Raw genomic sequence first — 21077 nt, forward strand, 5'->3', positions numbered from 1 at the left:
CCGGCGGGGCGGCCTATGGGCGGCCGCACGGGCGGCGCGGCCCGGCCCGAGCCGCAGGAGCGCGGCGGCGGCGGCGCAGCAGAGAGCGAGGCGCCCCGCCGGCCGCAGCCCGGCCCCAGCTCCCGCGGCCGGCGGCGGCGGCGGCGGAGGGAGGCGGGTCCCGCGGTCCGCACCGGCGCGGCGTCCGCAGGGTCTGCGCGGAGCGGCAGCGAGCAGCGCCCCCCCCCCAGCCCCGCCGCTGCGCGCCCGGCGTGTGCGCCTGCCCTGCCCTGCCCTGCGCCGCGGCGGCGCCCGGAGCTCGCCTGAAGGAGCCCAGACGCCCAGCAGGCAAGATCCTCCGTACTGCGCTGGCCGTTTCTGGTGCAGTCCGGGCTGCCCTCTGCTATACGCATCGCACGCCGGAGTAGCCCGCAGCGGGGACTGCGCTGTCTAAGTATGCTGCTATTTGTCGTACAGCCTGTACCGTAATGCTGTGTACGGGTGGCGGTAGCGTGCGTTGCGGCCGGATCCTGAGCCCTGTGGCAGGATCGGGTCTGCGGCGGCAGCCTCGCCTGTGCTTCGCTGTAGCCGTCAGGAACCGTGCCGCCCGAGCTCACGGCGCTCCGGCTCGCCGGGGGCCGGAGGCGAAGCCCGTGCCCGAGCCAGGGCCAGGCGGCGGCAGGGCCGGGGCCGCAGTCCGGCCCGGCGGCCGCAGTCCGGCCCGGGGGACCTGCTCTGGGGCAGGGGCTGCGGGGGGCCGGCGGGCTGGGCTGGACTGGGCTGGGCTGGACTGGCCGCCTACGGCCTCGCCGCCCGCACGCTGAGGAACCCGGGCCCTCGGGGAAGGGGTCGCTCCCGTGCCGAGACGCCTCTGTGTCAACACTGTGTGTGTTTGTTAAATATTGAGTCAACACGCAGGGCTGCACGCCGTCGCTCAGGCAGCGTTTGTTGTCCTTTGCACTGCTTGTTGTTAACCCTGATCTCTTTTTCATAGCTTAAGAAATACGGGGAGTATATGCCGTAAGAAACCCTTTTATTTCTCATTCCTCTCATGTCCCATCTCCTGGGTTTGGCGATGCAGGGACTGCCTAACGGAGCGGCTGCCGTGCAGCGTAAGCAATATTATACAATTTTGTAATAGATTTGTCTACCTCAGCGCGTGCCTCTAGCGCAGCGCAGACGAGCCATGGTTTGCTGTGCGGTGTCCTCTGGTGAGTCCCCGGAGGGGACGGCCCTGGCTCCGCTGCTTTTCTCCAGAAGATTTGTCTGTTTGCGTGCTGGTGACTGACGGCACGCTCTGCATTCGCCGGCGTCCTCGTATTTCACGTCATCTCGTGCCCTTTGCATGCTGGCTTTGTAACGCTTTATTTTTTGCGATCAAGAATTTATGAATCAAAAGATGGGGGAGTGGAGCCATGTGGAGGCTGAGTCAGATTGTGAAAAAGGAAAGCCAAGTGAGAGTGTGCAATTGCATATCACATTTACAAACACGGTTTCATTCATCTCCATATGTTGCTCCTGTTACTACTAATAAAACTCTGATTTCTCAGACTGGTGCTGCCCTGGGAACACTGTTTGATCTTCCTGGGGTTTTTGCTCTATAGCCTCCACAGTATTTGTGTTATAGTGTGTTATTTTCCCAATTAACTTTTTTATTACATTGAACACATGTTAATAACAGAAAGAATTTGATAGTGTGAGTATACTTCCCACACCCTTCTCTTTTGTCCCTATTACTCAATGTGCAAAGGAGTGACATTATTTACCAGCAGCAATTTTTTCTCTCTATACTGGTAAGATTTCCTAATTATAAAAACAAAAAAAACTTTTTCGCTGAGCGCACATCCCTCTCTGCTTCCTCTTTGCTCATCCTGCTAATGATACCCAACTCCATCATGGTAGTTTTGGAGCTGCAGGAAATCTAGCTTTGTCTCCTGAAAGATTTATAGGGAAGACTCTGTACGCACAGGGAGCCAGAGAGCAAGGTCTGCTTTGGGTGTAATGGTGTCTGGGGTTTTCTTCCCTGGCAGGGAGGTATAACTGTCGAGTGTACAGTAATTAATTTGATCCAACATTGGGAGAGAAGGAGGAAAAATGTGTTGGAAAAAATAAGGGTTTTTTAAAAGTTTCAGGTGTAAGATCTGAGTGGCAATTTCATGACCTTCGTGATTTCTATTTTAGATAAAAGGCAGCAACCTACTACAAGGGTATCGTTTGTCTTCTGGCCTCATCCTTGTTCTCCTTGGGTTTAGCCTGTCACTTCCCAGGGCTTGACTCTGTCCCTCGTTGGGGCAGCAGCATCTCTCACCCGTGACTCTCCGAAGTGCTGGTGTGGCAGGTGATTTTTTTTTTTCTCCAACTGCTTATTTCACGTCTTCTCTGCTGTGCAAGGTCTGTCTTTCTTCTTATGGCCCTCTGAGTCTTGCCAAAGACTGTGCTGGTTACTTTACCTTCCCCCTTCTCTCCACTTTTTGTTGACTCATGCCTTTTCTCTCATTTTTGTCCCCTTTCATATATCTTCTTCTATATTTTTTTTTTTTCTCTTCTGTCCTGGTTTTATACTGTGTCTTGTTCTTTCCTTTCTGACATCTCACTTCAGTCCACTGCCTTGCTCTACCTTCCTCTTGACATTTTTTCTCCACGCTGTTCCTTTGGTCATTGTCCTGCTCCATCTTTTCTCCTGACTTATAGTTACGTATATATATGTGTGTATACATATATCTCCACTCCAGATCTTCCATTCTCCAGCTGAAACAAAGAAATGACTTATGCTGATAGTCTGATGCTATTGCATCCCTTTCTTGGCACCTGAAATACGCTGCTTCTGCCCATCCTTAAACACACGTATTGGGTAGACTGAAGAATTAAGTATGTGGGAAATGTTCCTAAATTCAGAAGTGGACTTGAAAAAGCAGCTCGCTCAGGCTGCACTGTGAACAGAGCAGTTACTGTGCTCCTACTGGCAGTACCAGAGGAGGACTGTAAGCGCCCTGAACTCAAGGACCTGATGGCATTTTCTCCACATTTCCAAATTTCTGATTTTTGGTAACGATAAAGTAATGAAAAGATAAGGGACACAGCCATCTGTTTGAATTATCCTTGAATACTGGACTGATCCAAAATAAGACCCCACAAAATGCTTTTCATCTTTCCCCAGTTGTTTGGTTTTATACATTTGTTAAGCCACTTTTGTGCAGCTATAGGGAGAGAAATGCTTTTCTCCTCATCAGAGGTAAGTTCTGCCTCTGAAAAGGGCTCTGTGTGAGGCGAGGCTGGGATCTTGTCTCATCAGCTTCCCGTTTTTTCTGGAGCTGGGGGAGAGGAGAGAGCTGTGACTGTAGGATCATATGCATTGGGTGGGAGATGGAAGAATAGATGCATAACCCCAAAATGCTGCATTAACCTCAGGGGGTGGGGGTGGAGTTGTTTAATAACATTTCCCCTTGACTACTTGATACAAACAGCATCATTGGGGATCAAGGCCAAATGTTAGATTTTGCTATTTAAATAAGACTCTTAGTTAAAAAAAAAAAATCTGATTTAATAATTAAACTTTTTTTTTTTTGGTCTTTCAAAAGCATAGTACTAACTGGCTGGAATGAAAACAGCTCCATCCCACGGATTCCACCTCCGCTTTCTGGCAGCTTACCTGACTCATAAAGAGAGTGGGGGATTTTATATGCCACCTACATCAACTCAACATTTTCCTTTGTGGTGAGAGTTAATCACCACCCTTGTCATATTATTTCACCGACGCTGTCAGGGGGGATTGTTTATCTTTCAAGCCAGCCTTAAAAATTCTTATAAAATAGGGGGTTTTTTTCTGAATTTGGTGAAAATACACAGGCGGTCCATTGCAATAAGGTTTTCCGTGTTGTTTGTTAAAAACTGGCATTTACCCCAGGATCAGGGAAGAGGGAGTTTTTGTTTGCAGAGGACTCATCTCTGACATGAGAAGTGCCACCTGGAGAGTTGAGATGCATCAGCTGAAGGTAGAGGACCATCCCCCAGGTAATCATTGCAGGAGGTGTGCGCTGAGGAAGAAACTGTGGAGTTGTAGCCATGATGACGAAGGACTTAAGAGGGCAAAGTTTTGTCAGCAGAGGCAATGTTTATATTAGACCAACAAAGTGAGGAAAAATGGTCGTGCTTTCGGGCACATAAAATCTCTCCTTATAACCTGTTTGTATAACCTATGTGACCCTGTCTCTTGTGAGGAGAGAGATTGTATGTAGTAGACCGATATTTGTCAAGCAGAAAATACTACACAAAAGAATTCAGGAAGATACGAATGAGAACAAAACACAAAGGTGGCAATACAATAAATACAGTGTGCACAGGAGGCATTGGAAGAAGCGGTAGGAGGAACTGAAAGTGCACCTCCAGGAAGGTTATTGGCAGTTACAAAGAGGACATGAGTTACCCTGGAAAGTGAGAGGAAGCTTGAGCAGAAAAGCATGTGACATTTTTACAGAAGAAATTCTTGAAGTACAGGGAGGGCAGAAAGGAAGGAACAGCTGAGACCGCTCTGGAGCTCAGCACTTGAAGAGAAATCTTAGTGTGAAGGAGGGCCAGGGAAAGCATTTGGTAAGAGTCTCCTCATTTCTCTGTCACAAGGGCAGGCAGAATCAAGGAATGAGAAGGAAAGGGGAAAACCAGAAGAACTGAAGTGAAACATTGACAAATGTGGATGAAGGAAGGGTAGGGAAGCTGCTGCCGTGTTGACAGAAAGGGAGAAGTCCTCTGTGGGACCTGGAAAATGACTGAGTAACAAGTGGGGTGCTACAAGACAGGAGGCAGGGAGCATCACATCAGGAACGAGCTGTCTGACCATACCCAATATAAATACAGGTTATTTCCATTCTTGATGTGTATAAGCCTTAAAATGCATTGCAGATACAGCAGCTCTGCCCTGAAGATATGGATGCTGCAGCTGTCTCGCCCATCCTGTCACACCTTCCTCTTTCTCCCATGCCGGAACTAATCCCGTATTCTCTCCTCTCCTGCACTGTGGGTCCTCAGCCCAGCTCCAGTCATCCTTCTTATCGATTGCGCCTGCCTGGTAACTGGGGCACAACTCAAGATAAGGACTCGGGAGTCACCCACAAAGATGTGCTGCTTGAAGCAGAGGCACTAATGAGCTCTGTGGAGGGTGCCTGCTGAGAGAGGCATCAGCAGGGAGGAAGAAGAGCAAAGGGTGAGCACTTCATCTGAGGAAGAAACAGGTTGGGAGACCTGCAGTGGGGAAACTAAAGGTATGGAAGCCTCAGGAGGAAAGTGAGTGTAGGAGGATGGAGCCACGGATGATTAAAAATAACAGTGTGGTACAGATAATGTGGCGCTCCACTGGCATTTTAAACCTGCTGCCTTTGAAAACCCTTCTGTGTTTTGAAAAGGGAGCCTTACATTTCATTGTTCTAATTGCTACTGACCAGCCAGGACTGCTGGCATTTTGGGGCTGTCATGTTGTCAGCAACCCCCATTTTCTTCACTGCTGTGATTGCAACCGACTCTTCAGCAGAGCACTCTTTGCACCCCTGCCTGACGTAAATATTGATGTATCCCTAATTATGCTTTGATTTCTCTGGAAGGGAGATGGCCTTTTTTAGCTTGCATCAGTATAGTGACTAGCACACTGAGTGCATGCGATAATGATGCTATCACAAATTAGAGCTAAATTAAAACACCATTCACAGGCAATTTGTACAACGTGAAATTTGGGCATGAGCTAACCTGGCCTGAAAGCCATATTTTTTTTCAATGTTTCTGGAGAACTGCAAGCTTTTCAACCCTGTGGCTGTTCAGAGTAATGTGTTAATCTCTGTACAAGTATCACATGTTGGATGGGACCAAGTGGCAGCAAACCTGCTGAGGCTTGGAACCTCCTGGCACTTGTAATGGGTGTGAAAGAAAGAAGGAAGGAACAATAAAGAAAAGAATAAAGGGAAGAGAATTGCAAAGTGAAGGACCTTTGTGCATTTTGATAACAATTCTTCAGTAGCACGGCAACATAGAACAGAAGGACATTGTCTGGTTAATGTAGAGCAGTTACTTGCTATTGCAAGAGCCGAATTTTTTTTTTTTTTTAAATCAGGTTTTGTCTTTGAACTATGGAAGGTACAGGTTTTTTCATCTTTCTGCCGTCCTCTGTTGCCCTCATCCTCCCACTTCCAAGTAAGGATGTAAGTGAAGCTCCTTCTTCTCATCTCCAGCATAAATTTATCCATGAACATTTTAAAACAGTTTATTGTCTGTTCTTGTGCCAGAGTTTACTTTTACCTTCAGTAACTCTTGTGTCCTTAGTGCTCACCCCTGTCTATTTCTGGCGAGCAGCCAGCTCCCCTCTTTGGTGGAGCTTTGCTGTGCTGCCCCAGCCATGCATTTTCTCTTCTTCCATCTAACTGGTTCTCCATTTTCCTGCTTTGTACAGAAGATGACCTCTAACGCTCAGAGGACTCTCTGCCTGCGGTAATGTGATCTAGTGGCTGCAACAGAGAAAGGTGTCAGCAGTCCTGGATCGTATTCCCAATCAGGTTATTGGATGATGCGAGATCTAGGGAAGGACATTTATCTTCGTTTCCCCGCAGGCTCCAGTAATAGTCACGCATCTCCAGTTTACAGTAAAATTGCTATTACCGTGCCAAATTAATTATTAATACACACATTACAATATTTTCAGTATCCTGTAGCAATGGAATCTGACTCTGTGCCACTCCCTACCCTTTAGCTTGTGGTGTGGCATGCATTCCTTTTGGATGTACCTGTGTGGTACCCACGGCTCCTGCATTTATGCTGCATGTTCCCAGGCACCCACGCTTTACAGTCATGATAAAGCAGCTTTCACATATTCCTGACTTATTCATTAATTGTATGCTTTCCACTAATTTTTTTTAAATCGTTTTTAGGACTTGCTGAAATGTGAGTAATGTAACTGGGAAACAATGATTGAAGTTAGAGACTCTCATTTAGAAGGAATGTCGGTCATGATTGATTACAGCTGCACACGTCATGCCCTCGCCTGGCTCTGTCTCCCCATGTAGGGGGAAAGTCGGTGGTACTGCCCAGGTCTGTTGAGCATACGTGCATTAGACCCATACACATCGCATGAAGGTTGTTAAAAAGTTTTGCTGGGCTTATTTCACCCATGCCGTTGAGGATATGTGGTAATACTTGGGTTGTGAGGTACCCATCACATCAGTCTTAAAAGCCTTAATGACCTTGGTCTGATTTTCAGTCTAATTTGGGAACATAGCTTTCCACTTCGGCATGGTTTTATATCCATACATATTATTCCCAGTCAACGTGGTATGGCCAGAGTAAATATTTGGGAGTACGATCCCTGCTTTTGTTTCTTTCTGCTACACAAATTATCTGTAGCACTGGAAAAGGTCACAGAAACCTACTGAAACCTGCTGATGGGACATGTGGGAGGAAGAGGTGCCACACGTGTCTGCGTTGGTTCCCACGTAACTCCCGCCTTAACTCAGAAGCAGCTCGCATCTCCTGGGGCTTCTTCTCCCTCTCCCACCCACTCTCCCCTTATGGCCTGCAGGTGTTGGGCTGTAGCTTCTCTCATATTTTTGGCCGTGGCTGAATTAGCACGTTTTCAATGGATGCCTTTTTCAGCACCGATGAACATAGTCTAGAATTTTGATAATTCTCTGTTACTCTGTAAAATCCATAAAAATAGTTTGCTTAAATGCCATAGCAGTTCTTCAGGCTTATTATCATTACTAGTTTAGAGACCGTGGCTCCATTGTAGGAGTTATTTAGATATAGCATACTCGGTGAATTTATGGTCTTCCGCTTTTCCAGAGAAATTGAAATGATGAGGTCAAAGATCAAGTGATTTTCATTTTTTCTATGGGCCAGAGCAATTTATTTTGAATCTACACTTTTTATTTTCAATAGCATACAGCGTCATGGAATAAGTAAAGCACCTTTCTGATGTGTAACGGGTCATTAGTATTAAAGACCTCAGTCACCTATGATTTTTGTTCTCACACCCATCTCCAATAGTCTGTACATTGCGAATCACCAAGAAGATACAGAGAGCTTGTGATGCTGCCAGGTAGCTGAGCTGCTGTCTTGCTTGCTTCTCCTGCCCAGCAGGATTGCTCCGGGTCAGTTGGAGATCATCTGCCTGTATGTGGTTAGCAGGCTCTGACCTCTCCCTGCCTTCAGAGCAACTTTGCTGAGTTAGTCTAAGGACAGGAGCTAAACCCTCCACCAAGACACAGAGTTGCTGCTGACAGGTTGACCCACAGTCAGTCCAGTTGAGTTGCAGTGGAATATGAAGGGAACAGAAGCCTGTTGCTTGAGGAAAGGATTCATGGCAGAAGCAGCAAATCCTGATGACTGAGAAACTTTGAGAGGAAGCTTTGTGCTGAAGTTTATATTGTGTTAAGGTTTTGACTTATTGATAAAACCCCAGGAAGGGAGTGAGCCTGGTTGTGTTCTCTGTTGGACTGTGTCAGTACTGAGGGCTTTCCGAGGGTGGCTGCAGTAATACAGGTTGCTCTTAAACCCTGGCACTTTGTGGGAAAGCTGACTGGAATGTAATTGTAGCAGATACTGATACTGGGTGTACTCTCGTAAACATTTAACGGGTATTGATCTATAGAAAACATCATTTTTCCTTTTAGCATTTATTAGATCCTGCTGGTCAAGCGTGTAGATCAGAGATATTCCAAAGCAGGTAGATAATGAGTGCTCTTATAAAGAGCAGATAAAAGTAATGCTAGAGCTTTTTTAAGTACTCATTTAATCACAGTAACAAAACCTTGGTAAAATGTGGAGTCTGATTTTTATGAAGTACTGAGCCTCCTGGATTCCAGTGGAAATCAATGTCGGCTGTTGGTGCTAAGCATCTCTAAACATCGTATTTGTGGTTTCAGACCCAGGTTAAACCCCCATTGACTTCAGGCACTCCTTTAATCAGAGTAAGGACAGCAGTATTTAGCCTGCTGACAGTCATTCTTGCAGCACTCTTGTCTCTCTGTTTTGCTTGACTCATGGGTAAGATTTTCTTTTGTTTAAAAATTCAATGTATCTTCTCTGCAGAGAGCTCTGATCTAGGGTCCTGCTCCTTACTTTGTACGTAAGCATCTCCAATTGATACCCCACAACCCTGAGAAGTACTTGCAGCTTGGGTAGAAATAGCACAAGAAATTACAGCTGTTGCTGGTGATGAAAAATGTGTTTTCTAAAATCATAAATGGAAGTGCTGGAAAAGAAAAGAAGAGAAAAGACAAGACTACTGTAGGGAGTATCCTGTACTGAACTCCCAGGCAATGTGTTAACACAAGCAATGATAAGGATCAGTCAAAGAGCTAGGATGCCAGTGTATCTCAGTGCTCTGTTCTGCTTGTATTTCTTCTAAAGCAATCTAAAGATCACTTTGAACATAGTGTATCTGTGTCAGGAAGTGCATTTGTAGCATTTGTTTCTATGTTAAGGAGGAGGGGCCATCTTCAGTTTTAACATGTTTTCATGATCCAATATGCAAGCATGAATCTCTTCACTAGAAGAATTGCATGTGTGTATCCAAGATTAAAAGTTAGGCATTTAAATTATAACTTTACAGGAGCAATCATATAAAATGCAGCAGAGCATGTGGGATTAGGTATGAGGCCTTATTATTGATACTGGATTACCTGGGAAGAGACCTGGGATCACAAAACTGATCTCTGTGCCCCTCCACCATCAGAAGAAATTGGGCATTTCACACTAGTTTACCTTTTTCTAGGAAATTCTCCTCCTCGTTACTTCAAAGCAAATATTACCTCATCATCACATGCTAGACAACATACCAAGAGAAAAATTCTTTCCAGTCCAAAATATGACTATCAGTTTTTGCACATGAGGCAGCATCACCAATGTCTCACGGTGACTCATCATGCTTCTGATCTGCTTTACTACCTAAGGCAGAACTTGCTGCCAAATAACCATAAAATATCTGCTTGTTTTCTCAGCTATTACTATTTAATGGCACGTGTTGTATGAGCAAATGCTTGTGTAATAACTTCCAGGTAGATGACCAAACATTATAAAAGGGAGGGGATTTGCAGTTTGCAGAAATATGCTGTTCCAACAACAGTCATTTGCTGACAGCTGGTAATTTGTAAACTGTATTTACCAGATCTGCTGTCTGTGCTCTTACAAGCATTTTAGAGCAGATGAAGCCATTAGGAAGCCTTTTCCTTTTGGTGGAAACATTCCCTATTTGTTGCCCTTCTTTGTATTTCAGAGAGAGCAAAGCAAAAAAGCAGCAGCAAATTTTGCATTTCTTGACGTGTAGGATTAAAGCCAAGTTTTCTTTATTTTATACAGCAAGAGAAACTAAGGAAAGGGACAATAATTGGACAGACCTAACAGGACACTCCTATTTAAGGGGCAGAATAAAAAGCAAGTGCTTATTCTAGAAATGTAGCTTTTATGGTTGATTAGGAAATTACAGCAAGGGAGCAGCCCGGTGGGCATGGGGATTTACAGTGGATGCCACAGAGCTCATCGCAGCAAGGACAGCTTTTAATAGGAAAAAGAAGGAAAAAATCCAAGTGCCGTTTCCACCCCTGCATGAGGAGAGGTCCAAAAGGCCAGCTGATAGTCCACCCGTGGTCACACCTGCACACCGCTGGCACCAACTTGGCACTGGTCCTACAGACTCAGCAGCAAGGACAAAAATGAACAAAAATGCTGCAGGAGCTTCCCTGCCTGTCTCTCCATCAATATATCAGGCCTGGGGAAAACAGAGACAGCATCAGGCTTCACATGGGATTTCTCAGCAGGGCTCCTCTCCCATCACAGATCTGAGAGACTGCGGTGATTTGTATCTTTGGATATGTTTTCAGTTCATTTTCCTTTTAATGATGCTGAAGAAAGGCGTGTCAACACAAAGGAAGATATAACTGTCACTCCGCACCGCTCTGGTTCCTAGCAGCAGGCAGGCTGCTGCTTGGAGCTGGCTAGAAAAAATACTGTGGTTGGTTTTGTTGGTGGTTTTCTGAGGAAGGAAAAAAATGCCAGCACTGATAACTGATTGACTCAGAGCATACAAAGCAGTAAAGAAAAAAATGTGTCCTCAAAAACCTGAAACATTCCAAATGTTGCTGTGATGCTTCAGAGTGCCTCGTCTTGCATGGCCATACCTTGTGTCCCAGGGACCTCGGTGGCTAGGACCTGGAGATGAGCACCATCGCCCCTCTTGAGGGGTCCCTGTGGGAGTCTCGGGCTGCAGTATCCCATGGGAAATGCCCATCAGGGGAACACAGCTCATAAAGCATGTTCTAGGCAAGAGGTACCCAGCTTGCCTCCAAGAGTCACAGAATGGCTGAGGCTGCCATCTGGTCTAGAACATCTAGTCCAGCCCATGCTCAGAGCAGAGTCAGCTGCTGCAGGTTGTTCAGAGCCATGTCCAGTTGGATTTTGAGTATCTCCAAGGATGGAGAACCTGCAACCTCTCTGAGCAACCTGTGCCAGTGCTTGGTCACCCTCACAGTAGAGAAGTCAGTCATGATGGCAACACTTCCAAACACAAAAACTAATAATTATTAACCTCTTCAGGTTTCCTCTTTTTTTTTTTTTTTTAAGGAAAAAGAAAGAAATGCAACTATTTTCATAAAAAGAAACCATTTTTTTAAAGGTCATCTAGATCTAGTTTTCCCTCCACAAACTCTTCACATGGACACTTTGGGAATAATGCCACTACATCTGTCTTCGTACCACAGCAGCACCTGCCTGTGGATTGTGTTGCACTGTTGACAGAAGGGTTGGTGATACTGTTGACCAGTATTAACATTATTTATTTAGCACCTGCCAAATGGAGTCAGGCTCTTTGTGCTAGGCACTGCCCAAACAAGCTGGAAGGAAGACAACCTGTTCCCAAAGAAGGTGTTATTTACCTCTTGAGGCTGCAAAGAAGTGGGGGGAGGGAAGCAAGGACACTAAAGCTTTTGTGCTTATCTCTGAACTTTAGCATCATTGCTTCCCTCATTGCGGCTGTGCATGGGAGAACGAGATCCTGGCAGCACTACCCGAGGGCATTAGCCAGTCAAATGGATGGAGATGTCCTGTATGTGTGACCTTTTCTGGAGACATATGAAATCACTCTGGTGCCTGTTGGGCACTGTATTCATTTTTTAAAAGCTGCAGTACAAGTGCACTTAACAATTAATATATATTTCAGAAGGACGCACTTTTTAAAAAGCCTAAGAAATAGTCATTTACATTTTTCAGTTGTGGTGTTTTTCAGTCAGGAAATTAGCTCAAGAGAAAAAGAAGCAAGGGCACAGTTATTTTTTCTCTTGGAAGAATACCTTTCCATTGAAAAGACATATTTTCAAGTCTGCAAATAAGAGCGGTAGGGAATTTCTTTTCCCAATATTGCTTCTCAAGTAGAGAAAGAAAGGAAATAAAATCGTGGTTTCACCAGAGGAAGAAAATGTGGTGTTTAAGGGGGCATGTGTCAGAGTTTTGAAGGATGTCCAGGACTTTCGGGGCAGTCCAGCACTTGCCCTTCCAAATGCCTCCACTGAGAAGAACGCCTGGGGGAATTAAGAAAGTGCATGAGGTGGCAGAGTCAAACATATAGCACATGAAAATCATGTCTTTGGAGGTTTTAAAGGAAAGGTAAGAAATTCATCTAGGAGGGCACACCTAGGGTACCCCATCCTCAGAGCAAAGTGTGGAGCTCTGGAGGCTCCTTCCAGCTGCACATTTTTGACATTTCTGTGACAATGTTTATTCGTGTGCACTGAGCGTTTTGCCATGCCAATTCTCAGAGTCCACTTTGGTCAGAACCATCCCACGTGTCTTTGGGCATGCTCTTTGTCCATGGTTTTCCACCTAGCTCAGCTCACTTGGCCATGAAGCTTTGCCAGGGGGTCAGTTCGTCTGGAGGAGAACTACTCTTGCAATGTGCCCATCTCTTTCCTCTTTCTGTGAAACTGCTTTTCCTTTAACTTCAAAGAGTCAGCAAAATATGCTAGTTTATGATTGACAGGTGGTATAACCACATATGTTACAACTACAGGTTTCCTGAAACTAGGAAAATACAGTAATGTTCATAAACCAAAGCCAACTAGAAGAAAGCATCAACAGCTTTCCATTTGGTTATTTTTTTCTTTACTTTTTCTTCCTATCCTCCATACCTGATGCTAGGTTGCTAGTTATTCCAGGGATTTGAGAGGGATTTATATGTATTTACCCAGTTTTGGTGGTGTTTTTTTAACATTTGGATGCTTTAGTTGCGAGCAGTTTGAGATTCTGGTGCAGCGAGGAGTTGGTGGTGTGCTTGCAGCCTGTTACATGAAGTTTTCCTGTATGCTGGCCACCTAGTTAGACAATATTCCATTTCAGAGTGACAAAATAGTTCTTTTTGCAAGATGAAGCAAAGGAAACTTGAACGGGTATCTCAGGCCTCACAAAGGCAAAACTATTAACGGAAAGGAAGAAACTGCTTTGCTTGAGCAAAAACTCAGTGCTAAGGACACCGGTGCCAACTTCCACTTCTAGCCAGGCGGGCATTTTGGAGGGCTGTGGTGGAAACGTTGCATCCGCGCTCCCTAGCATCCCGAGCAGTGCCAGCCTGCCCTTGCAGCTGGGTGTACCCCGCCTTGAAAGGCTCGGCGTTGCCCTTTGCCCAATGCCTGCCAGACCATGCAGGTGCCAGAGCCCAACATCAGTGCCTTGTAGGGTAAAGCAGCCAGCAGCGGCCCTGGTGCTTGCTGCAGGCAGAAGGCAGCATCTCACATACTGAGGATTTGGAGCCACGGAGGTTTCTCGCTTGGTTTGGTAGCAGGAGGTAGTATCCACCAAGACATGGTCACGTAAATCCAGCCTCAGCATCAAAGACGTCTGCTCCCACAGGGAGCAACCGGGAGCTTCTTATAGACTTGGTTGCAACACAGCTGTCGTGTCTGGCTTTGACTGCAGATGTGGGCAACAGTGGAGAAACGAGGCCGGGATGGAGGGTGGCATCTCATTCCTTCCCAAGGAAGAGAGGCAGGGTTGAGCATGCAGCCGTTGCTTTGGCACAGGCACCATGTAGGTCCCTCTCTGATGCTCTGCGTGTGCAGGCCATGTGTTACATCCCAGCTTTATCTTTCCTGTTTACTTCTATCCATTTTCCCATGTGCCATCAGCCCTGAAGCTCTTCTTTCTCTTCTAGTCTTTCTTGGCCAGCAGACTGTAATTCCTAGGTCATCTTCACAGGAGGTGCAGAGCAGTAAAAGCCCAAGCCCTGGGGTGATGTTGGAAGCTGATCCTCCAGCAAAGCCTGGAGAAGCCTTGCCTTTCAAGGGACCACTCAAAGTGTCCTCTGAAACACAAAACCGTTTACCAGGTTACGACACAGTTATTCCCTTGACCCATGTAGTAAAGCACATGTACGTTTGTAGTGTAGGGGAGGCAGCCAGTTTTATGACAGGTTTACATACTGTCTTTTTGTTACTGCACTCTGGATGACAGCAGTCAGCTTCAGGTCAGGGCTCTGCAGGTTATGACCTAATGAAGAAAAACTCGGAAGGAGGATCAGGCATCTTTGATGTTAACCAGACAGCGGAAGCTCGCTTTCTCGAAAGCAGAAAGCACCAAATAGCAGGAAACAATTTCAGTCCATGTAGCTTCTCTCCATCAACACATAGCTCAAAAGCACTTTGATTTTTTCCTCCTATCCACATTCCTATTTCTCTGCTAGGTGATTCCTGCCACCTCCTCTGAGCTTTTCTACTCTCTGGTATTTTTGCTAGCTAACGTGAATACTGAGAGATTCCCATAGCTCAGCTAGCTAGCTTAAAACTATATGATTTTTATATTCCACTGGAATACATGGTGTAAAACAATAGCCACAGAAACACAAGCACTCTCAAAATAAACATTTACCTACATGCAAAGAAAAAAGGGTCTATTGGAGACTGTAGTAACCACACAAAATAATTTTGACCTGTCTGTCCTGGTTTCAGCTGGGATAGAGTTAATTGTCTTCCTAATAGCTGGTACGGTGCTATGTTTTGAGTTCAGGATGAGAAGAATGTTGATAACGCTGATGTTTTCAGTTGTTGCTAAGTAGTGTTTAGTCTAAAGTCAAGGATTTTTCAGCTTCTCAAGCCCAGCCAGCGAGAAAGCTGGAGGGGCACAAGAAGTTGGCACAGGACACAGCCAGGGCAGCTGACCCAAACTGGCCAAAGGGGTATTCCATACCATGTGACGTCATGCCCAGTATATAAACTGGGGGGAGTGGGGGCGGGGGGAATCGCCGCTCGGGGACTAACTGGGTGTCGATCGGTGTGTGGTGAGCAATTGCACTGCGCATCATTTGTACATTCCAGTCCTTTTATCATTACTGTTGTCAGTTTACTAGAGTTATCATTATCATTATTAGTTTCTTCTTTTCTGTTCTATTAAACCGTTCTTATCTCAACCCACAAGTTTTACTTCTTTTCCCAATTTTCTCCCCCATCCCACTGGGCGGGGGGGAGTGAGTGAGCAGCTGCGTGGTGCTTAGTTGCTGGCTGGGGTTAAACCACGACACAGTCTCATATAAAGGTGGCTTCAGTGATATCTTGCAACAGTCTCCAGCCCATTCCAGCAAGATTTAATTTAATCCATGCTACAGTTAGTGTTTTCTTTGGAGCTGCAATGTTCTTCTCATAAATATGTTCACCCTCCAGCCCATATTTACTAAGTAGGTGCCAACTAGGCCTGGGTTCAGTGATGTTTACAAGGCCAGTGTTACAGGGATTTAAACAGAAAACAACAAAAAAACATACACTGCGAGAGCGGTTCTCGCTGGCAGTTCAAAAATGCTTGCACAGGGTCATGGGGTGTTTGGCTCAGATGCAGAGATGTTGCTTGTGTCCGACTCAGACTCTCTCATCTTTCAGTAAAACTGTACTGTAGAAGAACAAAAAATAATTTGATTTTCTTTGGTGTTCTTTCCAAGCAGCTCCAAGACCCAGAGAAAGAGCTGTCAGGATGCCAGAGCCAGCGAAGTCCACCTCTGCCCCCAAAAAGGGCTCCAAGAAAGCCGTGACGAAGACCCAGAAGAAGGGCGATAAGAAGCGGCATAAGAGCAGGAAAGAGAGCTACTCCATCTACGTCTACAAGGTGCTGAAGCAGGTCCACCCCGACACCGGCATCTCCTCCAAGGCAATGGGCATCATGAACTCCTTCGTCAACGACATCTTTGAGCGCATCGCTGGAGAAGCCTCCCGCCTGGCCCATTACAACAAGCGCTCCACCATCACCTCGCGGGAGATTCAGACGGCCGTGCGCCTGCTGCTCCCGGGAGAGCTGGCCAAGCACGCCGTCTCGGAGGGCACCAAGGCCGTCACCAAGTACACAAGCTCCAAGTAGCTGGACATCACCTCTCCAATGGGACCATCAAGCACCGGACCCTCCGCGCAAGCACAGGTAGGCAGCCATGGTCCGGATAAACGTCACAGCTATTATCCACAGCAATTTACAGCCTTGGGATGGGCATGAGAAGTTACCTGGTGGAAGAGGAGACGGTGATCTGGATGTCGGCTGATTTTCATTGTCTGTTCGGGACATGCAGTGGGCAAGGCTGGTGGAGGAGACCCCTGCTTTCACATCTCATCCAAAAGACTGACCGACTGTAGTATATCCAAACTCTCCTCTGTGCTTAGCAAACATGCATGTTTGGCACTGGCGGGGGAGACTGGCAGCAGCAACACAGAGACACTGTCTCTAAAGTCTTCCTGTTTGGCTGCTTTCTCACAGTCATCCAAGATGGGCACCGATGAGTCAGCTCTGGTATCCTCTCCTTCGTACCCTGGATCCGTCCTGGTGTACAGCAGCACAGCCCACCCTGTGCCGGCAGAAGTGGCATCAACAGCTACCGGGCACAGGCTGTAGAATAAAATCCATATTGATTCAACAGCTCTCTGTGCTTGACAGCCTGTTGTAAAGAGCAAGCCTGGCAGGCAGGCAGATGCCTGGGATGATACGAAGCGCTGTTCCTCCTCATCACTCCCCATGGATGAGCCATCGAGTAGGCTGAGGGTGCTGGCGCTGGAGCTGTCTGCTGCCTCCCACCTTGCGCCAAGGCAGACAGATGGACAAGGGGGGACGTTGGGGCTGGGTTGCAACCTTCCCCAGCTGCTGCTTTGCCTGCTTTAGGACTTGCTTTGGTGTGCAAGATGTTGCTAATTCTACTGCTTTTCAGAGACTTTTCCTGCCTCGACGCTGCCTGGGCGCTCCCTTCCACCATAAGCGTGGGCGAGACGGGCTGGTGCCCATGGGGGTCCCCTGTCCTGTGAGCGCTAGGGTGGTGCAGGACAAACAGCACGGAGGTGTCGGGTGGGGACTGACGTTTTGGGAAGGCATCTGGAGTGAGAACAGAGGTGGTTAATGCAGTCTGGGGGAGAGGCAGGCTCCCTGCAGAGATCACTGTGGGCAGCTCACCTGGCCCTGCTTTCCCTGCTTTATTCACTGGTTAGAAAGCAAAAGCAAAAACTGGGACTGGGTGGATATATAGGGGCACTTGCCTGCATCCCAGTGATATTTTAAAGATTAAATAATTTTAAACTACTTCAGATACTCCCCACATCTTCTCAAAGTCCACAGTAAGGTGAGCAATAATAAAATGCTGATAAAAGCCATAGAGATTTGTGGAGGAATGTCTTGGTTACAGGTTTATCTTGGCCAAACTGCTGGATAGCAGAAAAGCATGTGTAGAACTGGTGTGAAGTTGAAGCTTCCTACTCAAAACACAAAATTAGCCAACATTTAAAAAAAATATCAAAATCTCTGGTAGGCAGGAGTGCTCAGATAAAAAATATTCATGTCTAAAATAACAACTGCTTTCTGCAGCTGATTCTGTAAATAAAAAGGGCAGCAAAGACACAGGATCCAGAACTAAGTGCAGGTTCTCCCCAGACTGCAAGACCTTGCTTTTAATTGAAAGGTAAATTCATACCCCGAAACACCAACCTTGCAGTACGTCTCTCACTTTCCTCTACATTTATCTCTATCCTGTTTCTTTACACTTTGAGAGTGATGGGGACCCTTGACAAATTTATGTTGCTTTTGGAGCTGTAGGACTCTGCAACTCCAGAAGATTCAGTTATTTCTTGTCTTTATAACAGTGTTGCAGTCATTGTCCAGTTGGTCTGAGGAAAGGACTGTGTAGATCTGCTCAACGAAGAGCACCTCAGAAACCCAAGAGTAGCATGGGGTCTCGTGGTCTCTGTGCAAGAGCGAAGGTCAAGTTGCTTATGGGCTGCTCCCATCCTCCTGATTTGGGTTTGAAGCCCCAAAAAGGGGCTTTCCTCCCATACTTTGCTTGGTGATAGCACACGGCCATGTTTCATACCCTAATGCCAGCAGGAATCCTTAGCAATATCTTTCAGAAGGAGCAAAAGCCGGCTCCCCAGGTGTCAGCACCCACAACGAGCAGCTCCCAGCAGCAGTACCTGTACTCAGTAGCATTGGTAACCTGAACCACTTGGCCAGGACACTTTGGAGGTGACAGCTTAGCACTTCTTTTTGTTTTCCAATCAAATAGTCAAAATCAGATACCAAAGATGAAAATGTACCTACAGTGGGCCTAGAGCCACTGTCCTTGGCCCCTCTCCCACCAGAAATCAGACAGCGGATGATGCAGAAGGGAAATACAGGGAGTGGAGGGCTGGCTGGCAGTGCTGGAGCTTTCTCCTCCCATCCCTGGGAGCCGCAGGTCAGACTTCATCCCCTTGGGGAGGCCTCCTGAAGGTAGGAATTCAGAGTGGAATAAATCCACTGCAGTCCAAGCAGTGTGTGCGAGCCAGGACGCACACCTCCCGTGATTACCCGGCACAGCCTCTAAATCCTCACTCTTCCAAGCAGAGCAGAGTCCTGCTCCAGTCTCTGCAGGCTGCAGGAACTCAGGAAAATAAAATGAGGTGGTGTCCTTCCAGGGTCTCCTGGGCAGCTTGGGAAGCTGGGGACAAGGCTGGGCACTCGGACAAGAGCTGCTGGCCCCATACACATACTCACAGTACTGGTCTCATTTTCTTCTGCCACTGTTGCCACTCTCCATTTTTGGAGATTGTTTCAGAGAGAGGAAAAACAGCAATTTAAGGCTGTAAAAATACTTGAAGGCTTAAAGAGGATTTTTATATTGTCTAAAGCCAAGTGACTGAGACTGGTCACGACCATCCGTTTATAGTTTAGGCTGCCATTTTGCACATCATTTGCTCTTCACTCTCCTTTTGTGTCTTTTCTTTACTTACCCCTGACAATGTGGAGCACAGGATTGAGGAACTGATCCAGGTTAGCAGCAAAGACATGGCTTTTAAATACACCACTATGGGTGTTACCCTTGCAGTGGCCCACAAGCAGTTTCTCTAACAGTGCTGACACTAGAAATCAGACACATCCCATTTCTGCAGATCCCAGAGGACTCAAGTGTTACACAAGGGAAAGGGAGTAGTTTGGGGAGGGGACTCTGCTCCCATGCAGCCACGCAGCTGTAGTGGTTGGAGGTTGCCTGCCTTGTTCAGCAGGCAAACAGCCTGCGAGGCAGCCTGCCCTTCCCACAGCTGTCTGCTGCTGTACTGCCCTTCCCACAGCTGCCTGCTAGTGTACAGGAGCATGCTCACAGCGCTTCCACGGGAATTATTTTGACTGTGATGAGCTTGGACTGAGCCTTAATAGTAAAGGCAATAGAAAATGGTCTAAAAGTTCAAGCATTGATTGTCCACTCAGTAATCTGATGTGTGACGTATTCCACAGTTCCCTGGTAAGGGGGTTTCCTGCGGAAGAGGAGTTCTGCACTTCAGGATCTGTGCTTTTAAAAAACACGTATTTCCAGCTCTGAAATTGATAAAACGTTTTAAAAATGAAGATAATATACCAAGCTCCACTGTCCCTACCTGATTCCTAGTGCAATCCCAGAAGCATCTCTGGACCATTCCTGTGTTCTGCCAATTAAAAAAAAAAAAATCAACTGCAGATTGAAAGTTGGAAAAGGAAGCTGAAAAAGTGTAATACAGCCTTGATATTAACTTCATATTAACCCCATGGACATCACTGCACTGAGTTATTTGTTTTCATATACAATTTAAGAGATTAAATTAGCTGCTATAGATCTACTCCTGATTTTCCACCCTGCTTCCCTAGAAGGGCTTTAAGTCCATCCGCCCTTCACAGCAGAGCCCAACCTACAGAAGAACTGAGTGGCCACATGCCTAGAGGTTTGCTCCTGCTCAGAACAGACAGGTCTTTAGTCAAGCATGGGGAAAACAAAAGTAAAAACAAGTGTGGTGGATGAGTGCCTGTCCTGGACACCACGTGTCCTAGGAAGGGATGCCAGAGCTGAGACCGCTGAAGAGCCCTGCCCAGAGGAGCCACGTGGCTGTGTGCCCTTCTGCCCTGGTGACAGGCAGCCATGCAGAGGTAGCCCCAAGTCCTGGCCACCCCTGGAGTCAAGCTTGGCATGGCCTCTGCACAGCCCCGAGCCTTTGTCCCATCGTAGCATTTCCTGATGGTTTACATCCAGACCAAATTGTTTACAGGGAAAGGAAGAATGTGAACTAAATCATAAAAATCACTTGCTGCCAGAATTTTGAGAGTTCCCTGGGACCAGCACCTGGGGAGCAATCTCTCATGCTTACTTTCCATGCATGGTATCTTGTGGGCTTATGTACACAGAGTTTTTCTGACAGTAAGTGTTACATCAAGTATGATCTATGTTATATTATTGCTGCTTTATGACCTGTCTTACTGCTAATTACCTGTTTTCTGTTAAATGTATAAATAAAATGTAAATGCCAACCTGTTGAAAGTCAGATGAGACCTAGCTGTCAGGATGTCTTTGCTTCTGCTGTATCACCCCCCCCGCCCCCCCCCCAAGTCCTACATTTCTCTTTCTCCATCATATTTCCTCCAGACCGGGGGTGACAGGAGCCACCCTTGCAGCAGAGATGGAACTTGGCCGGTCCTGGTAGAAGGTCAGTCAAAAACCAGAGCAGCCCTGTACTGAGGGGATGTCACAGGCTGCCACTGTGAGTCCTTGTGGGGTGTCACGCACCCCAAACATGGGTGCAACATGAGCATGTGTGTGTTTTCAAGCCCTTCCAGCAAGCTTGCCCCAG

General features: G+C 46.7%; 1 protein-coding gene across 7 annotated transcripts; it reads left to right on the top strand.

Moving 5' to 3' along the window:
* Positions 1-56: 56 nt before the first annotated feature.
* On the top strand, positions 57-19258 carry LOC128143244 (histone H2B 5-like). 7 transcript variants are annotated; one of them, XR_008235688.1, is made up of 3 exons: positions 225-433; positions 2161-2317; positions 3558-4912. XR_008235688.1 is itself a non-coding variant. In XM_052790267.1 (3 exons), the coding sequence occupies exons 2-3, from the start codon at positions 1031-1033 to the stop codon at positions 16333-16335; spliced, it is 471 nt and encodes a 156-aa protein (XP_052646227.1). In that variant the 5' UTR covers positions 227-433; positions 974-1030; the 3' UTR covers positions 16336-19258. The 7 variants fall into 7 exon arrangements, 6 of the variants coding, with proteins under 6 accessions (XP_052646233.1, XP_052646227.1, XP_052646229.1 ...); XM_052790267.1 differs by lacking the exons at positions 2161-2317; positions 3558-4912 and adding exons at positions 974-1091; positions 15926-19258 and having other exon boundaries at positions 227-433; XM_052790269.1 differs by lacking the exon at positions 3558-4912 and adding an exon at positions 15926-19258 and having other exon boundaries at positions 230-433.
* Positions 19259-21077: the final 1819 nt, after the last annotated feature.

Source organism: Harpia harpyja, chromosome 6, assembly GCF_026419915.1.
Source record: "Harpia harpyja isolate bHarHar1 chromosome 6, bHarHar1 primary haplotype, whole genome shotgun sequence".
NCBI classification, from domain to species: Eukaryota; Metazoa; Chordata; class Aves; order Accipitriformes; family Accipitridae; genus Harpia; species Harpia harpyja.